Raw genomic sequence first — 25,575 nt, 5'->3', positions numbered from 1 at the left:
ACGTGTCTGCGTCGGTACTCCCCCTTCGCCACTGGTCGCTTTCTTGGTGCTGGGGTTGGTGCGGTTTGTGCCCTCCTCGGGCTCTCTCTGGGTGTCGTTTTGGGGCATGCGGCTGCTTTGTGATCTTCCCTGCCGCACGTGAAGCATTGCCCTTTAGCGAAGCGTCTGTCCTGTTCCTCCTTCCAGGGTTGGGGTCTCACCCTCGCCTGCCTTGCGCTGGTGCGTGGGGGTCTCGCTGCCTCCATCTGCTGCGTTTCCCTCCTTGCGTGGAGGAACGTGTTGTGAGCGTTCTCCGCTTCCGCTGCCAGCCGGATCCAACCCGTCAGGGAGCTGGGGTTGTCGCGGCCGAGTGCCCACCGGAGGACATTTAAGTTGAGTCCGTGTTTGAACTTCTCAATCAGTGTCGATTGAGACCAAGTGTCCACTTTTCTGGCTAGGGCTTGGAACTCCATGGCATACTCTGCCACGGAGCGCGGGCTTTGTCTGAGTTTCTCTAGCGCCCTTTTCGCCTTTTCTTGCTCCAGGGGGTCCCTGAAGTGCCGCTCCAGCACCTGCAGGAATTCTGTGCTGTCCTGCAGCACCCGGGCACCTGATTGGCACAATTGGACGTACCAATCGGCGGCCCGCCCTTTAAGTTTTATGGCCAGGGCATTGACTTTGCCCCTTTCAGTTCTGAAGCAGGGACCCCATTCTTCGAGGTAGTACCTCGCGTTAGTCAGGAAAAAGGAGAGTTTAGAGGGGTCCCCGTCAAACTTTATGCCAAAGTCCTTGGCAGCTGTCCTGGTCTGGCTCCTGACGCCCTCTGTGTCATGCCTCGGGCTCTGCGGGAGCTGCTGCGAGTCGGGTTGTCTCCAGTTTTCTTGCGGTATTAGTGCCTCTCTCTGGGTCTCCTCGCAAGGTCGTCGTCCCGTCGCTCGGGGGGGAGGGTGGGGCGTTCTCCCTCGGTCGGGCTCCTGGATCCAGGCTCCGCCGTCGCCGCCGCCGCACACCGGGTCGTCCCTCCGCCTCTCATCCTGGTGCGTCTCCCATCGTGGGGTGGGTTCCTGGGACCGAGCACTGCCGCCGCCGAGGTTGTCCCGCCGTCTCACGTCCGGGCACGCCTCCGATCGGTGGGTGGGCTCCTGGGGTCAGGTTCCGCCGTGGTCGCCGCCGTCCGCTGGGTATCCGCCCCGTCTTTCGTCCCGGTGCGCCTCCGATCATCAGGTGGGCTCCTTGGGCCGGGTCCTGCCGTCGCCGCCGCCCCGCTCGCCCCGCCGCCGCTCGTCCGGGGGTGCCTCTGCGCTGCCTCCGCTGCGGGGTGCCTGCGCCGCCGTCAGCTGTTGCAGCATCAGCCGCATCGCCTGCATCCCTTCCTCCAGCGCGTCGAGCCTCGCCGCCGTCCACGGCTTCCCACCGGGGTGCTCGCCACTCCGCTCGCCCTCGCCGTTGGCCGTTGTGGAGGACGGATCTTCCCTTGGTCCCTCCGCAGTGCCAGGCGCGCTCTCACCTCCGTGCGCCCAGGGTGGCAGTTTGTCTTGCGCTTCCTCCGGGGTTGCCTGCGAGCCTGGAGAGGGTCACCTCATCTTGCCCCGGTGCCCCGCGGGCTCCGGGGCGCCGGGGTGGGTCCCTCCCCCACCGCTTCCCCCCAACTGGGTCCCATACTTACCGGGGCGTTACATCGCCAGGACCTCAGCTGCATCCCGCCCTGCGGGAGCGGGGCTTCATCGCCGGGTGCCGAAGGGTTGCGCCGCCTCGGTTCCTGGATTTCCATACCTAGCTGGGTCCCTCACAAGCTTGTTGGATGGGTGCTAGGTGAAAAAATTTTTCGGTTCCCGTTTTTATGTCAGGGTCAGCCTCGCTTCACAATAAGACACAGACTCGCTTAATGGGTATTAAGGATTTCTGGTTTATTGGAATGATAGCTGACAGAACGAAAAACGGGAACGGGGTAGGTGTTGTGGAGGTGCCCTTTTTATACCCTCTTGTATTGCCCCGGGCTTCCCCACCCTGCTTTGTCCCGATCCCTCGTGATGGGACCCTTGATGGCTGCCTGGGCGTTTTCCCGGTGTCTTCTTTTGTCTCCCAGCGACGGTTGTGTCCTCCGGGGCACCAGGTGCGGTTTATCTTCGTTCCTCTGACATCCTTCTTTTCAGCTGCCTATGGGTCCATGGGTGTGGGTGCTTTTGGGTGCTTGTGTTAATCCCTAGTTTGATTATCTCCTTCCTCTATTTCTTAATGATCATGATCCACGTTGTGAGGCTCTTTGTGCCTTGCAACGAGGTCATGACAATAACCAATATATGTCTTAGATGATATGTATGGTCTTTCAATCTTCCCCTAGATTAAGAACTTAAGAGGTCACATTCTACAAGGAAATTAAAGCTGTCCTGATTGTGGGTGGCTTATCTTGGGTACACATATAAAATTATTCATTTTTGTATACTATTTTGTTTTAGTCATGCTTTTTTGTTCACCACCTGGTGTCTTACGTCAATTTAGATGGTCTACAAATATAAAAGAAGAGAAGAATAATGCAGAAAAGAACATGGCATTATTTTACAGTAAATAGTTCTAATTCCCCCACATGTTGGTCATTTTGAGAAATATTGATTATTGCAAATGTTGGAGTGATCTAGCCAAAATTAAGTACTCTTATATCCTACAGATTTCAAAGAAAGAAGAAAAGGATAGACTTTTTTTCTATGACATCTGGGAGCCTATAGGAGTGTGATTTGATGATGGTTTTCTCTTATAAATTACTAGGCCAGATGTAGACATACAATACTATAATGTGAGCCTTCAAGCAGCATTTATTCCTCACGTAAAAATGAAGACTGTTACTAGTGCCATGCTTACCCATTTCTAAAACAAGAGCAGCAGGACCAGTGGGCTCAGCAAAAGCAGCAAGCCATTCACTTTCATCCTTCTTTTAAAGGTGAGAAAGATCTAAGCTTATTTTGTTTTACTTCTGGGTAAGCCAAAAGACATGATAAGAGAACATTTAACAAACATATGGTAATATTTCTTAAATATATACATAAGAATTGACATACTTCCGCCAAATTAACAGGCTGAAAATTAGCATTGGCAATTTCCATTAACATCAGAAAAGGACACGTGTAAAGATTTGGACTAAATCCAGTTTTTGTTATGTAATTTCTTAAGAAACGGTACGTTTATTTTAAACCTACACACATTCCAGATTAATGAAACAGCAAAGAGTCCACCATGAGATCTGCCTTACTTTATTTGCCAGAAATCCTTTTCTACATTTACTTTTCACAAATACACAAACTGATGCAAGGAATACGAAGGCATGCATGTGCCTTTGTATGATTTGGCAGTGCTTTCTTATGATTCACATAATATAAAAAGATGTATGTTTACTTTCAGAATGTAACAAAAAAAAATCAGGATCCATGAATATCTAATTTAGCAACCCAAAATTCAAAACCCTTCTATAGCTTAGAACATAAAGTACTTCTTGGAAACCAGGGGGTTATACCACTCTTTCATTTGTGTTTTAATGTGAAGAGATTTCATAAGCCACAATTCTTCCAAAGCAAAAAAAAAAAAGGGGGGGGGCAAATAGGATTTACAGTATAACACATTCAAAAAATGAATTTCTTATACTATTGTGCTAAAGACAAGGCCCTCCTATAGGAAGGGCAGCTTTGAACATTTCAAATATATTTACAATAAAAATACAAGTTAAAACACATTTAATTTACATCAAACTGTTCAAACTCTGTCATGTCCAAATCCATTCCCAAAATGAGGTGAACCAGCATTAATGTAATTCCATATGAGGATTCCAAGAATGGATTAGCTAGTAGCACTGATTTTGACAGGTTTTGATAAAACAGGTTCTAATTTATCACTTACAGCAGAGTATATTTTATGAAAGTGCACAGCTTCCAAATGTGAAATGGAAGATTCCTGGGAATCTTATCACTGAAACTTAAATGTTGAAAATTACCACTGCTAACCACACAGCACAATTCTTAGGCTTACAGGTCTTGTGATTCTCCATTAGGTTGCTTCTATTTGACAAAGCTGCCAATCGTGAGTCTTGTGTTTTTCCATTTTAAATTTCTGATTCTGATTGGCTTTTTGATGTGGCTTTATTTTGTTCATCTTCAATAGGACTGTTAATAGGTATCTGTTAAGGGAAATAAAAGGCAATTCAGAACATCCCACAAGCAATTTTAGAAAACAGATCTAGTGAGAAGCTAGCTTGGAATAAAATCAGGGCAAAAAAAGGGAGGTGTTTCCCTGAATTCCAATGAAACATTCAGAAGAATGGAAATATATACTCTATGTCTTGTCCAAATCCATTCCCAAAACAAGGTGAACCAGCATTAATGCTCATAAAAAGTTCAACTACTGTAGGGGGAATACGTGTTAAACATGAATGTGTCATATTTTCATGTATATTGAGAATTCTCTAATTCATCTCTTACAGTTCATTTAAATATTAGGATATCATCATTATCATCATCACCATCACGTTTATTACAGCCCTAAGGCCAGACACAGTAAAACTATACAATAGCAACAATCTTACATTAATACATATATATATAAAAACAAAAGCAATTAATATACTACAATCCAAAATTAATTAAGAATGAAAATACTAAAATAAAATAAAATACTATGTTAAGAAATTCAAAATCTAAGTGATGGTGCAGCATCTTGTGCAGATGGTAGCACAAAACTGGCAACCTGGGAGGATATTTTTGGGTCCTTGTCTGAAAGAAGTAACATTAGATAGAAGTCACTCTCCCTGCCTGGAAATTTCTTCAATAAAGTATATATAAGGATCTGTCTAGAGTCCTTATACAGGGAACAATACAGTATAACAACATATGGCTTAGGATTTCTATTGAGCCGTCACCACATGGACATAGTCAAAAGTACACAGGAGTACCCTTAAAACGTCCAAAGAGGACTGCTGAGAGCAGTGCGTCCAGCCTGGCTAAAGTGAAAGCTTTATGAAATTTCAAAATTGTGATAGATGGTAGATAAGCTGGAACAAGCCCTTCCAGAAGAAACTGACAGATATTGAGGTGCAGCACCTCACTTAAATTTGTTTGGAGATCTAGATACCAGATTCGTTGTTTCAGGGCGGTTCTTGCATTATCAAATCCTAATAAGCACAGACTTTCCATAGTGAAGCCCAACAATTTAATTTTGCCTAAGGCTTTTTTTGGCCAAGATGACTTAAAATGATCTCTAAATATTAACGGGGCTAAACCTATAGGCAACAAAATTAACTTTAGCCAGAAGGTAAGAAGAAGGAACCATGCTCTGGCATCCAATGAAACTATACCTATTTCTACCTGTAGGATAGCATTTTTGATACTTTTTGGTACCATCAATATGGCTCTAATTAACTTATTCTGGATGGTTTCAGTAGAATTGAGCTTAGCAAGGGAGCAGATTTGAGAGCCATAGAGAAGCTGAGGGACTACCTTAGCTTGAAAGACCTTGCAAGCTGCAGGAATATAATGGGCTCTTTTGGAATGGTAGAATTTTATAATAGCTGATGTGGTACGCTGTGCAACACTTGCCCGGTACAGAAAATGAGTGTTCCAGGATAAGGAAGCATGAAACTGCACTCCAAGGTACTTATATGTGCGCACCTGTTCAGTTGGAGTCCCTATTTATAGAAATGACATAATAGCAAACTAAGACACCTTTTTTACTCATTTTATTACACATACTACACACAAAACAGTTGCAAGTAGTATTGTTACAAATTCAATAAGATACCTTTATGGAAGGTAAATGTTCGTTTGTGTATCAAAACAATATGAACATTATGGCCTAAGAGTATGTGTAATAAAATGAGAAAAAAATGTCTTAGTTTGCTATTATGTCATTTCTATAAATAGGGTAATGCATGTATTAGACTAAACAGCCTGATAATTGTTAGCTTTTGGGATCACTATGTATCCCACTATAAATAATTATAGAGATGGGGGATCTTGTTTATGAGACATAATTCACCAATAATTACACACATAATTGCAGGTTAAATGTATACATAGACAATGAAGAACAGATAATAGCGTCATGAAATATTACAATGCTGCTGATGTCATTTTAAAATGTGCAACATGACATCTACTGAATCTGCAGGAAGGAATGGTATGCTTGTTAGGTTCCAACTCAGATGGAAGAGAGTTGTCCTAACAGTGAGACACACGCTGAGATGAGGAGTAGTTCTCTAATGTTTATTACTGCTACATAAACAGAATCCTAACAAACTGAATAAGCGTGGGAAAAACCCAGACATATAAACCCCAAAGGCTAAGGCGGGCCTGATCTGTGTCTCTTTGAATGGTTGCTTAATTCCTCAGTACTACGCATGCACTTTACAGCCTGGATGGGAGCCCCCTGCTCGCCATCCTTACTCATGACATGAGTGCTTTTTATAGAGATCTATTATCTTGCACTCTTTTAATCTCTCAGTGGTACCTCTTTCCTCACATGCTGCAGGACAAAACTTGGATAAACTGGAAGATTCTTCAGAGACAGCAAATAACACATTGGGTTCTGAGACTTCTAACAAAAAATGTGCAAAAGATGCAAACTTCACGAAAAATATTTACTCAAATTTATTCAAAAGAACTGACATCATAATGGTACTGAGTTCAATGATCTTATAATCACAACAGTAAATTTAAAGATTAAAATTACTTACAGATTTAATGTCCACAGTTACAATCCCTGAATTTACAATGTGCCTTCGCAAATCAGATTTAATTAAAGCTAAAAGAAAAGACAGCATTAAATATAAATTTGAACACACTCACTGTAGTGAAGACTTTTAAGGTTGGCTTTGTTAATTGTGCTACAAAGACCAACCGATTAATATGAACTGTCCTCTCCAGGATATCTGATACTTGCTTTATTGCAATGTTTTCAGATATTCCTGAATGGAAGAATAGTTATGTGGACAAAATACTGAAACACATTAATGGAAGAGGATATTTTGATGATGAGTAGAGTGATGAAAACTCTCAAGATAACATGGGGACTGAACAGCAGCCTTTCTGTTGCAATGAAAGTAGAACTGATGCAGAAAAGAAATATTCAAACTAATTGAACAACTAATTGAAAGCGTTCTATGGCATATATATTATGCTGAGCATATATTTTATGCTCCAAATATCTTCACAACTTTCCATTTATTGAAGTAATAACTCCTACTACAGACATAGGGAAGCTCTGACCTATAAGTCGAATACTACCCCCATCTCCAGATACCTCAACTGTTTTATCCTCCTGGAGTCTGGGCTGAATTATTGCTAACTTATTGCTAGCTCAATTATTGCTAACTTCAAGGAAGAAGGTAATTTAAAGGCAAACACTAAAGTAACTTGCTTTGTTGTTCAACATAATTTTAATTTATTCTTTCCATGAAAGCTCAATCAAATTATTTATTTATTTACTTACTTTTGGATTCCTTCAAGCCAGTGTTGACTCCTGGTGACTAATTACATAATATCATGACCAAAGCTTGTTGAAGGTATCCAATAATATCCTGGGGGTGGCTGGTGAGTTCTCCCTACCGAATGGAAATTTCCCACTTGGATTCCATATTTATATTTATTCTTTTAGTATTGTAGGTGTTGATTCGGTGATCTTATGATGTTGAGGTTTTAAGGAGAATTTAATTGTAAACCGCCCAGAGTCCCCCTTTCGGGTGGAGATGGGCAGTAATAGAAATGTGAATAGTAAATAAGAAAACAAATAAATAAACAATATGGTTTTTATATTCCCGTTATACTATTAATTGGAATAAGCTTAATTTGTTGTCTTTGGAATCTACTAAATCTGTAGATTATTGTAGGAGATTAGGATTTACAATTTCTATGGATTCTATAAATATCTGGGTTAAGATGTTTCTCAAAATGTATCACAATATCTTGAATTAAATATATCAAAATATATAGATACAATACCAATTGATACAAGGTGATGATTAAAAGGGCCACTAAGTCTTTGGGGTAAGATTAATATTGATAAAAAAAATTTATTATTATTATTATTATTATTATTATTATTATTATTATTATTATTATTATTGCCTTCAAATCAGTGTTGACTCCTGGCAACTGCCTGGACAAGTCCCTGCAGTTTTCTTGGCAAGGTTTTTCAGAAGTAGTTTGCCACTGCCTCCTTCCTAGGGCTGAGAGCAAGCAACTGGCCCAAGGTCACCCAGCTGGCTTTGTGCCTAAGGCGGGACTAGAACGCCTGGTTTCTAGCTTGATGCCTTAACCACTACACCAAACTGACTCTCTCAAAATGAATATTACATTAAGATTAATGTATTTCTTAAGAGAGATCCTAATGTTGATTTCTGTTAGATATTATGCATAGATATGTTATTGAGGAAAATCTTATGACTGGCCCAAGGTTAGTGCCTAATGCGGGACTAGAACTCACAGTCTCCCGGTTTTCTAGCCTGGTACCTTAACCACTACACCAAACTGGCTGTATGATTAACTTCAAATAATAAACTAATTTATGTTAAATAAAAATAAAGTGGCTTCCACAATTTGCCTTAATACTCAGACATATATCTTACCATCTTCTATGACTTGGATATGTAAGTAGAATTGGGCGTTAGATTTCATGCTAATCAACTTTTTAGTTTAGGCTTTAATCCAGATTAAAATGGTCACGCATAGTAATGAAAAAGGCTCATCAGAGATATAGACACAAGCAAAAAAGTAGGCAAAAGCCCAGAACCTGTTTTGCCAGTCTTGGTTCTTACTGCTCTTCCTTTGCTGTTAACATATTTAAATGTTTATATAGATTTTATTTACTTTACTGTTATGATACATTGTGCTTTTATTCTTGTAAAATGTGTATGTTTTCAATAAAAGGAGTTTTATAGTTTCAAATAAACATAAATGACGCAAGCCTTTGGAACAGATTTCAGATTATTCACTATTTTTCCATTAGGGACAAAAACATGGATATTAATGTGAGATAAAGGTAAGTGGTTACCTGTTAAAATGATACCTATAAACATCCATACAAAGAGGAAAATATTTCCAGCACGAGGACTGTAATCTGTTGTAAGCTTCCCTTGGATCAACGTAAATATAATCCCAAATATCTGCAAGCGTTTATAAGAAGGAATTTCAGAATTTAACTCTGCCAGTTTTGCCCAAGTTCCCTGAACTCTGCCAGTTTTATTTTCTACCATGCCTCATAGGTGGGGTTTTGTTTACCCACCACTTTCAGAAAAGAACAGCATGTTCTCATCATACTGAAAGAGTACTGCTCACAGCCTGCAAATTTGTGCAATTATGATAAAAAAAAAACCACCCCACAATTCCAATGGAAAATAGCTATAGCTTACTCAAGAAAAGCATTGTTCTGGATTCCAAGCATGGACAGAGATGTAAGAAAAATCTAGTTAGAATAGACTAGAGTAGCCATGATTCCAGAGTCTCGACACAGTATTTGTTCCACAGTTTCAGTGTAGATTCAGCAAGGGACAAGTATTTTTTTAGATTATATTGATACAATTTTTACAACATATATGCTGTTTTCCAAATGTTCTCAACAGAGATGCTGCAAGCTTTAAGATAGCTCTGTGTAATCACTGTAGTACTTTTCTATGCTGAGTTTTCTGAAAGTTGTTTCCTTAATTTTTGCTACTTATATGAGTTATCAATTATATTTTTACAAAACAGCAATACTGAAGAGTTAGTTACCTGAGCTCAGAACTCCAAGAGATTAGTTTAATAAAACATTCCCCATTACCTGTGCTGAAGCATTTAGGAGCCCTGATGAGGTGCCTTCTGACTCTGGGTATGTAATTTCCGCAGCAAATTCAAAACCAAGGGGCAGATAACCTGTCATAAAGAAACTGACATAAAAAGCCAAAATTCAAATTCCTACTATTTGCATCAAAAGCAACTGTTCTTCAGTATTTATTACCATTAAGGCAACCTACAATGGACTTTCTAGGTAGCTCCAATAATTTGAATATCCAATTACAAAAATCTACCTTTAAAGGAAACATATATTCCAATAGAAAATTTGTGGCCTGTTTAAACAAAGTTAGGTAACAAAAAACTCAATTTAACCTTCTTGAATTAGCATAGCAATATATTTTATTGCAAAAATTCTTACCCAAGTACTCCACCAGTCACAAATACAACTATAAGGTGTCCATAGTCCAAGGTGAATGTAAATATGACCATCCCAACAAAAGAGAGGATGTACACAATTAATGTAGTCTGTCTATTGAGAAAAAAATATATCACAATTTGTTTTTGCTATCATTTCATAACTCAGAGCCCAAACAAAAATGTACAACACATTTTCAATGACAATCTGTCATTGCCTTCTTTTGCCACCAGACTATCATCTGTTTAAAATATTTGTGACAAGATGACTTTGGTAGAGCTTTCAGATTTCAAGATTCAAGAGGTGCTTATATAAAAGCACAACAGCTGGGTGTACTACAGGTATAGCAACATTGGCAGTACAGACATGTAATATGGCTAGACACAACACAGAGAATATGGCCACCTAAAACAGTCTTAATCTAGCAGACTGAAATCTTGGCAAAGCTTTAGGATCAGGCTGAAAGGCTACCTAATACTGCCTCCACTCCAATCCAATCAGAGACATTAAGTAGATAACCTATTTCTACTGCCCTTGTGGCAAGAAATTCAGGATAGTTTTCGTAGAACTTACTTATTAATTAGATGCATATCCTTCCTTTCCCCCAACGGCTCAAGGCAGCTTATATGGGGATCTCCCTTCATTTTATCTCCAAACCTACCTCCCTTTAACAGTCTGAGTTGAGAGAAAGCTACTGTCCCAGAGGTAGGGAGATTCTGTGTCTGAGACTGAACCTGAATCTGGATTTCCCAGTCATGGTCCAGTTCCTTAACTACTATGCCCACTGGCCCTGACTACACTAGAGATTTTTGATATTTCAAATATACTGGGACAATATAAAATACAACTGCTACCAGATATAACACCAAACTTAAATCATCTATCCAAACTCTAAAATGCAACCAATTCTGAAGTAATTAAATCACATTCCCTTTCTCAGATTCCAGTCTGGGAATTGGGTTATTGTCATCTCTTCCTAATACTCACTTCTCAAAATAAGAGCTTTTCACAAGTTAAATAATACATTTTAATAGTAGTAAATCAGCTTTCCATGGCAACATGGCATCCCCAAATAAAAAAGGGGATGCCAGGTTATTACTTGGAAAACCTGCTGCTAATTAGACAGTCCTGAGCTACATGAATTAGTAGTGCAAATTGGACAAGGCAGCTTCCTTTGTTTCTGTACACATGTCCTGTTTTTAAAGAAAAACAAAATGCTTTAGAGGTCTAGTTAAAATGGTATATTTAGCAAAACCTCTATAATTCTGACATTATCAAAGCCGGTGTCAAGCAATCTTTTCTTATCCTTTCCATTTCTCCTGTGGTATGCTCTTTGGCACAAAGATCCTGGCATTGATAAAGCCAGAGAATCCACTTACAACTAAACCAATAAATTCTAGTCCTTTGCCTAAAACTAAAAAAATGAGCTATAAGTTCTAGCCAGCAGCTTCCCAAGAAATGATTTGGGAATAATTAATTAATTAATGTTAATCATAATTCTCTCTCTCCAACACACATGCAAACACTTTCAGCTAATGAACAAAAGATAGAATAATGCTCTGTATAATATCTTCTGTAGGCAGTCTTTTGACCACTATTAAGCTATTCATCCTTCATATTATAACTACAGTATAACAGATGAATTAAATACTTTGCTATTCCCATTCATATACTTACTTGTATGTCTTGGTATGATCCAGCCACAAGCCACAAATAATAGACCCCACCATTCCAGCTACCACAAGTATGAGGCCAATCCTACCTGCATTTATTTCTTCTCCCTTTAGGTAATATAATTAAGAAATTATGCAGTGAATATGCCAGCTCACACTAACTCACTTTCTCAAAAAGTCAATCTATGAAATATTAGTAAAATGTATCAATCATTTTTGTAACTGAGTATCAAGCAAAAGTAAATTCGAAGTACAGAAACAGTAAAAAAAAACTGCAGTCGGAGACACTATATATGTATAGCCATAATTTTATTTTATAGCCCATTTTCATGTAGCGTAAATGGATATGTCTTCCAGTTATAAAAGAAATCCAAGTAACATTAAATAAAGATTATTCTATTATCAAGTTTTTATTAAGACAAAAATCTGTAAAGAAATAAAGAAACAGATGCAACCTAAGTCTACAAAACTACAGCAGTTTTAGACCGTATTCTCAGAGGTTTGCAATAGAAGTGCCCAATTTTTTTCATGATTCTCAGTGCCATAATCCCATCTACAAATTTCATCCTTTTTATCTGAAGCAATATGGAATAACAATCCAGCATCAGACATTGTATCAAGCTATTCTTATACCTAATGACAGATCTCCCACATCCTACACGTATGCTTCAGTCCTCTACAAATCAGAATTAGCAAGCCTTACTCAGCAATGACAAACAAAACAAGTAGGGCCCTGGTTTCGGTTCAACCACAAATTCTACAGAAACTTACCTCATAATGAGTTAGAATCATTTGGTTGAGTAGAGTTGACACTGAATAAAAGGCTCCAGTCATAATTCCTACAATGAAATTATCAAAAGTATCATCATGGTTACAGACATTAAATGAAGCCAAACTCATAAAACAAAGAACAAGTTACCCTTCAGAAGATTGAGTGACCTGAAAAAGAAATGAAAACTGGGACCCCAGTCTGACTCTGGCCAGTAATATCTTTTTGCCTGCCATGGGCTCATCTCCTGCTTGCCAACACACAGGCATAAACAGAAGCACTGCCCAGCACATTGAAAGGGAGACACTGGAAGAGACAATAACCTCTGGGCAGGGTTGTGAACTAGTGGAAGTGAAATACAAAGGATTTACAAAGTATACTGAAAGAGGGGCATTCTCCTAAAATTCACTCTGGTGGTGGGCTTTCCTATCCATTCAAACCTTACAGAACTTCTGTTAAAGCATGCACCTTGCGTAAAATCCACTTTCTATCACGATTTGTTGCGGGGGCAGCATTTGGGCGTTACACCATTTCTATGATTGTGGACAAGAGGGAGGTCATGACCTGTGAATATGGAAACAGGGCTCCAAAAGAGGCCAAGGCTGGGAGGCCTCAGGGCTAAAGTTCTGTTCTTTCCTCCCCATCCACTAATGGCATGGAAGCCTATGATCAGCTCAATATTGCTACCTAAATACACTGCCAACTTTGCTGTTTTTCAGCCACTTAGCTGGGAAAGATTAAGTAGTTAGGACAAACACTGACTATGTACTCATTTGGATCCAGATTCTATGCTACGCCGTAAGCTCATGCAAACTGTAATTTATAATGTTGTGGCCTGTATTGTCTTACTTTCTGGAACACATTGTTAGCACCCTACTTGTCTTACACCCATATCCACTTACTACAATTAATATTGTTGGGCAAAGACACTACTTTAGTATCTACATTCTATTCATCATTTTTGCCACAGGCTGAAATTCTATCACTGAAAAAAAAATAGGCTTCAAGTGGCCTTAGGGCTATGTGACATTAGATTCAAGAGTCTAATGCCCCAACACTTTTGCCATCTCTAGTTTCTCGTTACCCACCAGCTCCTCAGTAAATCATTGGTTAGGGTTCTATGAATCACAGGGCAAAGCGAGATAAGGCATGGAATGACTCTGTTGATCTTGTTAGAAAGCCTACAGCAGTGTTCCAAATTCTGTGGAATAGTGACAGCACCACAGTCTCATGTGAGAGGACTGTATAAGCACATAGCTCCATCACTGCACATTTATGGATCATTCTTATGGATCATCTGCTCCTTCACCTGCACAAGGCCAAAGGTATGTGGGCAAACCTCATACTTTACGTTATATTCTAAATTGCAAACAATGCTGCTGTCTTAGTATGAATGGCAGCATCACAACAGCCTGTTGGAAGTTTTTTCAAACATGCTATAAATCCTGCTCATAGATGAAGTAATTTTGCTACATGTGTCTTTTACTACCACAAACATTTCAGTAACTAGGAATATAGACATATTTAAAAATCCATTAGCTTGTTTTGGAACAGTTAAGGAAAACATTAGATACCACAGAAATCAATACAGCAACAATATTAATACAGGTTCAGAATGGAGGGTACAGTAGTGTACATGCTTAAAATGAATAACAACTGAAAAACAACTACGTGTGTATGTTTAATTTCATGTTTCTATCATGAATATTGATAATTTAAAATTTTAAAATTTTATATGGGAATTTATAATAGTAATCATTACATATATATATGAATATATATTAAAATGCACAAAGGGAGTCAGGTTATAAAAACAATACAATATTTAGTACATACATCATTAAATAAGTTGTTAAAATACTCACCATAGCTTATCAGCAAAAGAATAAAAGGAACGTTTCTAAACAAATTGAGTATTGATTGTTTATAGGAGTGATCTTTTGGAGATGGATTCAGGAGAACAGCCTGAGACTGACTTGGAGGATATTTAGGTTTTTCCTGAAACACTAGGGAGAAAACAAAAACATAGTAAATATGTAACATTTTCTCATGATGGGATGGTTTTACTTGCACCTTCGTACATAATATATCTTCATCAACATTTATTTATTTATTTATTTATCAATCAAATTTATCACCGCCCATCTCCCCCATAAGGAGGGACTCCTCTGGGCGGTTCACAATAAAAACAATATAATATAAATATACAATAATATCAATAGCATAAAAATATAAATATGTTAAAATATAGTAAAATCCAGATGGCTAAGATAGTCTGTCTGCAAGCAAAACGGGGCAATTCTACGGAGCTAACCATCCCCAAGAGAAACTATTCTCTTTCCCACCCCAGGCATGTTGACAAAGCCAGGTTTTTAATTTTTTTCAGAAGTCCAGGAGCGAGGAGACCTGCCTCAGCTCCGGGGGGAGAACGTTCCAAAGGGCAGGTGCTTTTGCAGAGAAGGCACGCTTCCACGATCCAGCCAGATGAAACTCTAACAGATGGGATCCATAGCATGCCCTCTCTGCATGCCCGGGTGGGACAGGTCGATGTAATGGGAACGAGACAGTCCCCCAGGTAGCCTATGTCAGAGTGTGCTGGAAAGCATTTGGCCCGAGAGATCAGAAAAATCACACACACCAGGCATTTCTATAAAAATAAATGTATTTATAGAAAACACAAAAACATATTTTACAAGCTGTGCATTCACGCACGCTCAGAGAGGACTGGGAGGAGGCTGTGTGTAGAAAGGAAACAGAAACTAAAACAAGTCCAGGCAAGCTGCCCTTCCCCAGGCAATGCAGCTATTAACACCCAAACTGAGGACAATTAAGTTCGACCTCTTCACCCTGCCAATACTTAAGAAAGTGCTCAATTACCATGGTAACCTAGTGGCTTGGTACAAGCAAAAACAAAGAAATGCCAACAGCTTGGCCCCATGCCATGTATGGTTTTAAAGGTGATAACCAACACCTTGAATTGGACCCGGAAGCAAACTGGCACCCAGTGCATCTCATGCAGTAAAGGTGTTACACGTGCTGCCCTAGGGGCACCAAAAATTACCCACGCGGCTGCATTCTGGACCAGCTGTAGCTTCCGGATACTTTTCAAGGGTAGCCCCACGTAGAGCGCATTACAATAGTCTATATGGGAGATAACCAGGGCACGAATGACTGTTTGAAGGGCCTCTTATTCCAGGAAGAGGCATAACTGGTGCACAACACGAAGCTGCGCAAAGGCCCTCCTGGCCACGACTGCACCTGCTCTTCAAGCAGGAGTCGTAACTCCAGGAGGACCCCCAAGTTACGCACCGGATCTGTCTGGGGCAGTGCAACCCCATCCAGATCTAAAGATGACAAATTCCCAGAAGCCGAGGGGCCATTAATCCACAGCCACTCCATCTTACCAGGGTTCAGTTGAAGCTTGTTGTTCCCCATCCAGGCCCCCATATATAAATATAATAAAGGAAGCATGTTCATATGTTTCTATAAAGGCACAGAGACTGGGATAACTAGGAACTTCAGTCACTATGAAACCTGAAAGTCAGTATGTCAGGAGAAGTAGGTATCACTGAACTAATTCCACCTTTTCACTTGTAATGGGCAGAGGCTCTTTATCCACAAAGATTCCCTTCCCAGCTGAGAGGTTCCCAAACCTCTCTGCTGCACACAGTCATGCTCTTCATCCTCGGAATGACAAGAATGGCAACAAGGAGTGCTAATCTACTCCCCCTCCTTGGAAGTAAAACTTGCCCTTTTAAAACAACCAAATAAGGTTTTATAGTAGAGTCAGAAGCTGCAGCATGCAACCTTTTCTGAAGAATTGTACTTACCAGAATTTAAAAGCCATTTATTTTTCCAATTCTGATTGTCAGTTGCCCAAGAACTCACACTCTATACTTTCTAATTACCATTTCAAGCCTGAGATTGTAACATGTCACATCACTGTCCCGAGCTTACCAGAACTCAGAAAAGGAAGGACCTGCACCATAGTTGTTACATGTATTCCATACCATTTATTGACAGAACTACTGCAACCAGCAGCAGCATTGTTTCATTTTGTTTCCCCAGCTAGTAGTTTTTTTTCTTAATTTCTATCAGGTACAATCTTTTTTGCTTTGGATTTCCTCCTTCCTTATCAAGTGTTGCAATTTCTTGTATTCATTGTATCTCAGATTTTGCAATCCCTCCTTGGTTACTGAAATATTTTCCATTTTTTATCTTAACTCCATAATTCTGCTAGTCATTATCTTTTTAGCACAATTCTGATACTTTTTTTACTTACCCTTCAGTTTGCTTCTTAGTCCTCTTAACCTAAAACTTAGACATCCCATTATATTCTTCCTTACCATCTTCTAGCATTTTGCTACATTTTGTAGCTACAGCTAGTTTTAAGATGGAAAACAAACCAAAAAGTATTTTTGAGCAGACATTTTAAGGCATTTTCCATAGTACATTGACATAATTCTTGTATTATTTTAATTTTTTAAATTTAAGTAAGGCTGAAACAATGTTTTACGTACCAAATCCTGTTAATAAAAAGAGGAGTGTGGATACTGCTGCTGTGCCAGAGAACATTATGAGGATATTATGTCCCATGAGATCCAAGTCATTATATGTATTCGGAACTAAAACTGGAGGCAGTAAAAAGCCAATTGCTGTGCCTAGCTGTTAAAACAAAAAATGATGTAAGAACAAACATAAAAACATAAAAAACCTATTAGACCAGGGCAGGGCCCATCTAGCCAACACTCTGTGTCACACAACAGCCAGAAATGCATTCAAATGCATAACCATGGACAGTAGGGCAATAGCCCTGGTTCACTCTTTCCCTCCAAGAGCTTCTATTTAAGCTCTGCCACCTAGGCCTCTGGGGTAGCATGCAACCATTAAGAGTTATAGATATGAACAGACCAACACCAACCCCCATCTGTCTAGTTTCCTTTTAAAACAACCTAAATTTGTGCTGTTCACCATATCTAATGGCAGCATGTTCCATAGCCTAACTGTGCATTATATGACGACATATTTTATCATCTTTGTTTTTCAACAAATAACTCTAAATTCTAACACAGAGGGAGAAAACTTCACTGCCCACATTTTCCATCATACATACTTTTTATAAATCTGTCATAACTTTTTCTCTCTGCCTTTAAGAAAAAAAGCTTTAAATTCTATAGTATTGTCTAACATAAAAATTGATATAGCCCCTTAATCATTTTAGTTGCTCCTTTTCCAGCTGTATGAGACTTTTTTGAAGCACAGCACAGTCACACTATAAAGGCATTATTATACTGGCAATTTTATTTTCAGTTTCCTTCCTATTGATTTCTAGGACAGAATATTACAGCAGCCACCCCACTGAGCTATCCCTGAGAGACAGGTATGCACGTTTCAACATGAAAATTGTCTATTCTACTCTTTGCTTCCTCATCTTTTATCCAATAACCAATTCTTGCAAGGTTAAATACTCTTAATACTCTCATAGCTATTATAGTTGCTCAGGAGCCTTTGGTAAAGGATTCCATGAAAGGTTTTTGTAAATCCAAACATACCCAATATTCTGTTGGGTCATTTCTATCAACAAACTTGGTGATACCCTCAAAAACAGTGTTAACACACCCTGAAAGTTCATAACACAAGCAAAGAAGAAAACTGAAAAAGTATTGCTTTATTCATCAGGATGTCAACAGCTAGTAACAGTTCTATTGTATTTAAATGACTTCGTTTTCCTGGATTAAAATACAGAGCTATATTTAGAATGCAAGAGTGTTACAATACTTTTTATAAGCATTTGTTTTCCTAATTCCTGATTCTCTGAATGCTGAAAACATCAAAGCTTTGGCAGAAAATATTTTCTTTGAAATATACTCATCTTTCTAGTTTATTAGAAGGCTATAATTGAAGAATGAAAACTTTACATTTCAATCTTCTTTCTCAAAGCAATTAATGGAAACACATGATTTAAATACAGTACACAAATATCATATATTTTCTGCCTTTAGCTAAAAAAACACATAGCACATATGGAAGCCTTCAAGATAATGATTTTTGCATATGTCAGATCTTACTGTTACATATTTCTAATATTTTATAACTTAGAATAATTTTTCAAGCCAATACTAAATGGCAGATTATTATGATGTCCCTGCTGACATCACAGCACCAGACAGAAGATAATTCTTGCAATCTATAATACAAGCCTAATTGACGAATTAAATATATTTATTTTCTATCCCGCCTTTATTATTTTTACAAATAACTCAAGGCGGTGAACATACCTAATACTCCTTCCTCCTATTTTTCCCACAACGACAACCCTGTGAGGTGAGTTGGGCTGAGAGAGAGCGACTGGCCCAGGGTCACCCAGCTGGCTTTCATGCCTAAGGCGGGACTAGAACTCCCAGACTCCTGGTTTCTGAAGTCTTAATTATTCAGTCGTAAATATCCTTTCCTATTCCTGCTTCAATCTCCAATGCCAACAAGAGTTTGTGTGATCAGCACTCATCTATTAAGAATGAAAGCTAGACTTTTCTTAAATGCAAAATTTGTTAAATTTTTTCACCAAAATTATCCATCAGCATCCTTACATGATTCACCTCCCAAACATTTCTCGTTATCCACTCACCTGATTGCCCAAAACAGCTACAGCACAAGCAGTGGACACTTCCTTGGGCCCGAACCAAACAGAAGCAATGCAGGAGGGCAACCCCAAAATGAAGACCTGGGCTATGGAACACACAATCTGTGCCAGCAGAGTGACCAGATAGAGGTTTTGTTGAACACTGGCACACTTAATCCAGGCCCCCAGGCTGTTTAGTCCTGATCCCAGCAAGGCAGTGAGGCGGAGGCCACGCGTGTCCAGCAACCATGTAGCAGGAAATATGAGGGGAACATATGCCACCATATATGACATGGAGAGCCAGTCAATTTCAGAAGAGGAAACATTATAATAGCGAGTGAAGACACTGGTCAATATGCTGTACTGGATCCACTGGAAGGCATTTACTAGAGAATAGCAGCTGAAGACGGCCAGCACCACCAGCCTGCGTTTGGACAGCCGAGGGGTCATCTTCACCACCGAGGTGCAATCAGAGAGCATAACCTCTGCTTCAGGATACCTCTCGAGATCAGCAAAAGAAGCGGCGCTTCTTCCAACCTCCACATCATTCTCGGTTACCAGAGGTATACAACTGCTGCTCTCACCCGGCTCTTTGCCGGCCAGGTATCCATTGGGCTGGTGGGCAGGCACCGAGGCTTCCTCCCCAACCTCGTCGCTGGCCTTGCTGTCTTCCCCGGGCTCGGCCATCTCCGTTCCTTCCCCACCCATTCTCGCTCCCCCGAACTGAGGCCTTCGCCCCGCCCAAGCCCACCTGCCGGCGGACCCCTGCAGGAACCTCCCTGTGCACCCCGAGCAGAACGGCTACCAGGAGGTCCAACACCCGCCTCCCCCTTTCTGCACGACTCCCCACGCAGGTGCGCACCCGACCACCCCCAGCCTGCTTCCCCACGTGCTAGCCAAGCGCTCCCCGCCCGGCATCCGCTTTGGGGATGCTTCGCCTGCTGCTCCTCCGCGCGCTCTGCATTTAGCTCTCCCTTCTCATCTCTGCTTCCGCCCCATGTGCGGCTGAGCTCCGGCCTCGTTTCCCTCCGACGCAGCCCCGACCTCACCCCACCCGCCAACGGCCGCTCCAGAGTCCAAATTAAAAAAGAAAAAAGCGGAAGGGCCGCAGGGCTTGACTAACAATCGCAGGCTCCGTCTGGGCGCTCCGACTTTCGTCTCCCCGTAAGCAAGGACTCGATACCGGCTCCCGCATGCGCAATTAGCCTCCTCTTGATGGCAGATGTTCCAAGGAGAGATTCTCAGCCAATGAGGGGGCGCAGAGGGATTGGCGCCCCCGTCGGCTCCGCCAATCTTGGAGAAACGAGGCCGGGTTGGGTCCTGAGCCAATGGTTCCCCGGTTTCCCGGTCTCGATTAGGGAACACGTGTGGGTTGCGTCTCATTCGCCGAGGGCCTCTCACGTGGACGGGATGGGCGCGGCGGCTGGTCCAGGTCTAGTCTTGGGAGACTGAGTCGAATCTCACCTTTCACAGCTTGCTGTATCATGCTTCTAATCCCCAAGTGCAACACGTGGAGTATTTGTGGGGGGAGCTGCTAGCCATGCGCTTCTCATTCGTGGCGTCCGTGCGCGGTTTCGGCGGCGAATAGCACGAAAGAAGACTGCTAAACTGCTTCTGGAAAATTTGGAGGGGGAAGTTGGATTGGGGAGAGACTGATGGGAGAACCGCACCCAGTTTTCTTCACGTTATGGTTAGACCTCGTCTTCTCTTGCCTGATGTAAAAGCAGCTGTTAGCGTGCAGCCGCCTTCCCCGATTTCATGTCATACAGAAGCGTTGGCCTACAATTCTTAGCAATCTAAACGAGTTCAGTGTATTGCAGGCACCGGGGGTGGGGAGGGGACGTCCAGTTTATGGAGATAGCAAGTTAAGAATGAGCATCTGAATGATATTAACACGTCTGGACAGAAAGGTTTCAAGTTGGGAAAACGTTGCACTTGTGGGCATATCATTTTAAGGGCTGGTAAACAGTGTTGCAATCAGTCTTCAGAAATACTGGGCTAAGAAGGACTTGACAGTGAATGGGTTCTTGGTCCTATCTGAACTTCAATGTTTTGGGCATATCTTCTGAAAGCATCTAACCATACACCATTTTTGCAGTCACCAGAATTGTGTCTCCAGAATGCACTGGAAAAATCAGCAATTTCAGCATTTTGATTTTTTGTTTCTTTTTCAAAAAACTAAACAAGACCCAAAACAGTAACATGGCTGCGAGAGCTGGACCATAAGGAAGGCTGAGAGAAGGAAGATAGATGTTTTTGAACTGTGGTGTTGGAGGAAAATTCTGAGAGTGCCTTGGACTGCAAGAAGATCCAACCAGTCCATCCTCCAGGAAATAAAGCCAGACTGCTCACTTGAGGGAATGATATTAAAGGCAAAACTGAAGTACTTTGGCCACATAATAAGAAGACAGGACACCCTGGAGAAGATGCTGATGCTAGGGAGAGTGGAAGGCAAAAGGAAGAGGGGCCGACCAAGGGCAAGATGGATGGATGATACTCTAGAGGTGACAGACTCATCCTTGGGGAGCTGGGGGTGGCCACGACCAACAGGAAGCTCTGGCGTGGGCTGGTCCATGAAGTCACAAAAAGTTGGAAGCAACTGAACAAATAAACAACATTTTTTTAAAAAAAATTAATGTTAAAATGTATGAATTTTTTGTATAGTACAGAACTGGGATTCTGTGAGTTGCTATTGGAAAAGATACATAGTTTTGCTATGCTGGTCATATCTATCTATCTAATTTATCCCCGCCCATCTCCTCCTGTCGGAGGACTCTGGGTGGTTTACAACAATCAATTAAAACCATCACAATAAATACAAAAAGTAAAATACAGTAAAAAATAATATAAATAGAAATAAAAAATAAAGAATCCAAGTGGTGAAGAATCTAATATTGACCATCCATTAACCTGATGCAAGTTTCTTATGATCTATTGGTAGAGCCCATCAATAATTTATAGCAACACCTTTACTAGGTTAAGGAATTACCACTATTTAGGGCATTTTTGCACTGCCACATTAAAGTGATATCCATAGTTAAGATGGCAGAAAACTAAAAGTTCCTGTCTGCTTTGCTGATCCCAACCCTATAGCAAGCTCTTCCATTTTGGCTTGCTGCCAGATAGTGTGTGTTTTGTCATTGGTTAAATCCCTTGGCTATGTTGCCCTCCCACTTTCTGAGTATCACCAACCAGCAGGAACAATATTTTCCACTAAGGACAGAGATGCAGTGACATGCAAGTTTTGACAGATGCTGATTCACCTGTTTTACCTTGTGTGTCAAAACAGAACCTGAACAAAGAGGGAGCAGAAGTGGTAAAAATAAGGCAGGACAGCTGCCTTTCTCAAAATGTAGCAGCTCCCCTTCCCTGCTGAACAGCTGTTGGGTGTTTTGTGGGAGCTGCCTGCTAAGTGGGAAAGCTTTACTGTGCAGTTCCCCCAGCCTAGCCAAAACCTGTTTGGCAGACTGTGGGGAGCTATTGGGTACCGCCACAGCTAGTTGCTGTATTCAGCTCTCCTTGTCCAGAGCAAAAGTACAGTATCGTGGTAGAGGAGGGGGTTCAGGACCTGAGGGAAAGGATGTGCCTGAAGCAGCCAATAGGAGCTGGATTGTTCCCCCTCCCCACAGCTCAGCTGAGAATATGTGAGTTCCTGCCAGTTTTTTGTTTGTTTGTTTTGGTGGGGGAACACTTATTTAAAACCAGAACAACAGACTTAAGCTTCTTTCAGCCATGAGCTAAGGGTGAGATAAAGGCATTGTTATGGGGACATGGCAGAATAAAGAGGCTGCCAGGAGATGTTCATTCCTTGGCTAGTTGCAAGTGGGAACTTAAGATCCTTTACTCCCTGATTTTGTTATTTCATGTGTCTGCTGAACTTGCTTGTCTTTATATGCTTTGTGATAATACTGGTCCTTCGCTTTATTGTGTACCATATCGTTCATCTTACCTTAACAATTTACTGAAATAAATTGATGACTATGTACTGGTTTAGCCATGATTTGAATTGCCAGTTGCCAAGCACTTCTAGAACCTTCCAAGGTTCTTGGTTAACAGTGCCCGTTTCTCAACAGCTCTTAAATATTGGGAACTTCATTTCAGCAGAAATTGCAGTTCTTCAGAGCATAGGTACGTGTCAGTAAGCATGTGGATTAGAAAGATCAAGGAATCATTGTTTATTTGGATTTCAGAAGGCTCATGATGAAGTCCCTCATCAAAGACTTCTAAGCAAACTTCCTCTTTTGTTAAAGAACAAAACTCCAAGAGTAGGGAAAATATGTTGTTTCAGTGGATAGAACTATACAAATAGTGGGGACCCAATGGGCCACTGTACAGTATATTAAATAGCTGAACAATGAGCTGAAGTTAGTATGATGCCTGAGCACTGGAGTAATCACAACCAATAAGAAGTTCTTTAGCAGCTTTAACATACAGTTGAACTGTTAAATGTAATGCTGCCAGGCATATAATAGTCACTGGTTTAGAGATTTAAAAAGGGAGTAGACAGATTCGTGGATGGGGCTATTAATGGCTATTAGTCTTGATGCTGTTAGGGAAGACACCAGTAGTTACAGTGTATACTAACTTAACAGTGGAAGTTATCAGTAGCTTTGATCAGGGGTATCAGAATAAACAAGTTGCGATGGTACGTGGAAATAACCTTGGAATACAGGAGGAAGAGCTGCAGCCGTGAAAACGGATAAACGAAAGTTGAGTCCAAAGGATAAGGGGTGGCAAAAGTGTTTCAGACGGGATCCTCCCTAGCTTTCGGGAGAGTAAAAGTGAGGGAAGGGCGGGATATTTTGAGACTTGCAAGATTGATGTTAGCCTTGCAAGGTAGTCCAGACAAGAAGCACAACCAGGAGTAGTAGCTCTACCTTTATTGTAAGGTTACATTAACAGAATCTTGCAAGTCTGAAAGTACCCCTCCCATCCCTAAAGGGGGCATTAGTTCCCTCCTTATGGGGGGAGATGGGCAGTGATAAAAATTTGATAAATAAATAAATAGATACAAATCCTGGCATATCTTGGCAGAAACCATGTTCGACTTTCAGGTTTTTAAGCCCTTTGTGTTTTTGAAAAATAATGGCCTATAGTTCTAAAGATGGCAACCTCAGATACCAAATAGGAGCTTAAAAATTCTACAAACCTTTTTACACCATTGGAATTCTATTATAAAATGGTGTGTCACAACTTCTGAAGATGAGGAGGGGTTTGCATCCATTGGATTAGAAATGCCCCTCTGAACTCTATCTATCTATCTATCTATCTATCTATCTATCTATCTATCTATCTATCTATCTATCTATCTATCTATCTATCTAATTTATCCCCGCCCATCTCCTCCCGTCGGAGGCCTCTGGGAGGTTTACAACAATCGATTAAAACCATCACAATAATACAAAAAGTAAAATACAGTAAAAAATACTATAAATAGAAATAAAGAATAAAAAATCCAAGCAGTGAAGCATCTAAAACAGTCCAAGTGTGGGAGGAGTGGTCTATAACAACCATCCCCATGTAGCTCTATTCCCCTCTCCACCCCAAGCGAGGCGGCAGAACCAGGTCTTCAGACTCTGCCAAAAGGCCAGGAGCGATGGGGCCAATCTCACCTCCGGGGGCAGCATGTTCCACAGGGTGCGAGCTACTATGGAGAAGGCCCACTTCCTGGACCCCGCCAGATGAAATTCTTTTACAGACGGGGTCCGTAGCATGCCCTCTCTGCACGATCGGGTGGGACGGGTTGATGTAATGGGGAAGAGGCGGTCCCTCAGGTAACCTGGCCCCATGCCATGTAGGGCTTTAAAGGTGATAACCAACACCTTGAATTGGACCCGGAAGCAAACTGGTACCCAATGCAGCTCGCGCAGCAGTGGTGTTACATGTGCCCTTCTGGGGGCACCAAAAACCACTTGCGCAGCTGCATTCTGGACCAGCTGAAGCTTCCGGATACTTTTCAAGGGTAGCCCCATGTAGAGCACATTGCAATAGTCTATCTGAGAGATAACAAGGGCATGAGTGACTGTTCGAAGGGCCTCCTGGTCCAGGAAGGGGCATAACTGGTGCACAGCACGTAGCTGCACAAAGGCTTTCCTGGCCATGGCTGCCACCTGCTCCTCGAGCAGGAGCCGTGAGTCCAGGAGGACCCCCAAGTTACGCACCAGGTCTGTCTGGGGCAGTGCAACCCCATCCAGAACCAGAGATGTTAATGTCCCAGATACAGAAGAACCATTAACCCACAGCCACTCGGTCTTACCAGGGTTCAGTTGAAGCCTGTTGTTCCCCATCCAGGCCCCCACAGCCCCCAGACACTCGGAGAGGGTGGTCACGGCATCACTTACTTCACCCAGGATGGAGATATACAATTGAATATC

General features: G+C 41.3%; 1 protein-coding gene across 1 annotated transcript in view; it reads right to left on the bottom strand.

Annotated features, from left to right (window-relative positions):
* The window catches only part of FLVCR1 (FLVCR choline and heme transporter 1), a 45,762-nt gene extending 25,813 nt beyond the window's left edge, over positions 1 to 19,949 (bottom strand). Inside the window, exons 1-10 of the mRNA XM_063303334.1 lie at positions 19,208 to 19,949; positions 17,103 to 17,247; positions 14,448 to 14,588; positions 12,585 to 12,652; positions 11,818 to 11,921; positions 10,144 to 10,254; positions 9,772 to 9,877; positions 9,007 to 9,118; positions 6,692 to 6,759; positions 3,962 to 4,141 (exon numbers count right to left, since the gene is read on the bottom strand). Of these exons, the coding sequence (XP_063159404.1) occupies positions 4,067 to 4,141; positions 6,692 to 6,759; positions 9,007 to 9,118; positions 9,772 to 9,877; positions 10,144 to 10,254; positions 11,818 to 11,921; positions 12,585 to 12,652; positions 14,448 to 14,588; positions 17,103 to 17,247; positions 19,208 to 19,909 (1,632 nt within the window). The 5' untranslated portion in view covers positions 19,910 to 19,949 and the 3' untranslated portion in view covers positions 3,962 to 4,066. The remainder of the gene's footprint in view (positions 1 to 3,961; positions 4,142 to 6,691; positions 6,760 to 9,006; positions 9,119 to 9,771; positions 9,878 to 10,143; positions 10,255 to 11,817; positions 11,922 to 12,584; positions 12,653 to 14,447; positions 14,589 to 17,102; positions 17,248 to 19,207) is intronic.
* Between the last annotated feature and the right edge of the window lie 5,626 nt (positions 19,950 to 25,575).

This window comes from Candoia aspera, chromosome 1, assembly GCF_035149785.1.
Source record: "Candoia aspera isolate rCanAsp1 chromosome 1, rCanAsp1.hap2, whole genome shotgun sequence".
NCBI classification, from domain to species: domain Eukaryota; kingdom Metazoa; phylum Chordata; class Lepidosauria; order Squamata; family Boidae; genus Candoia; species Candoia aspera.
Note: the sequence above shows the minus strand (reverse complement) of the source record. Positions and strands in the feature narration are given on the sequence as shown.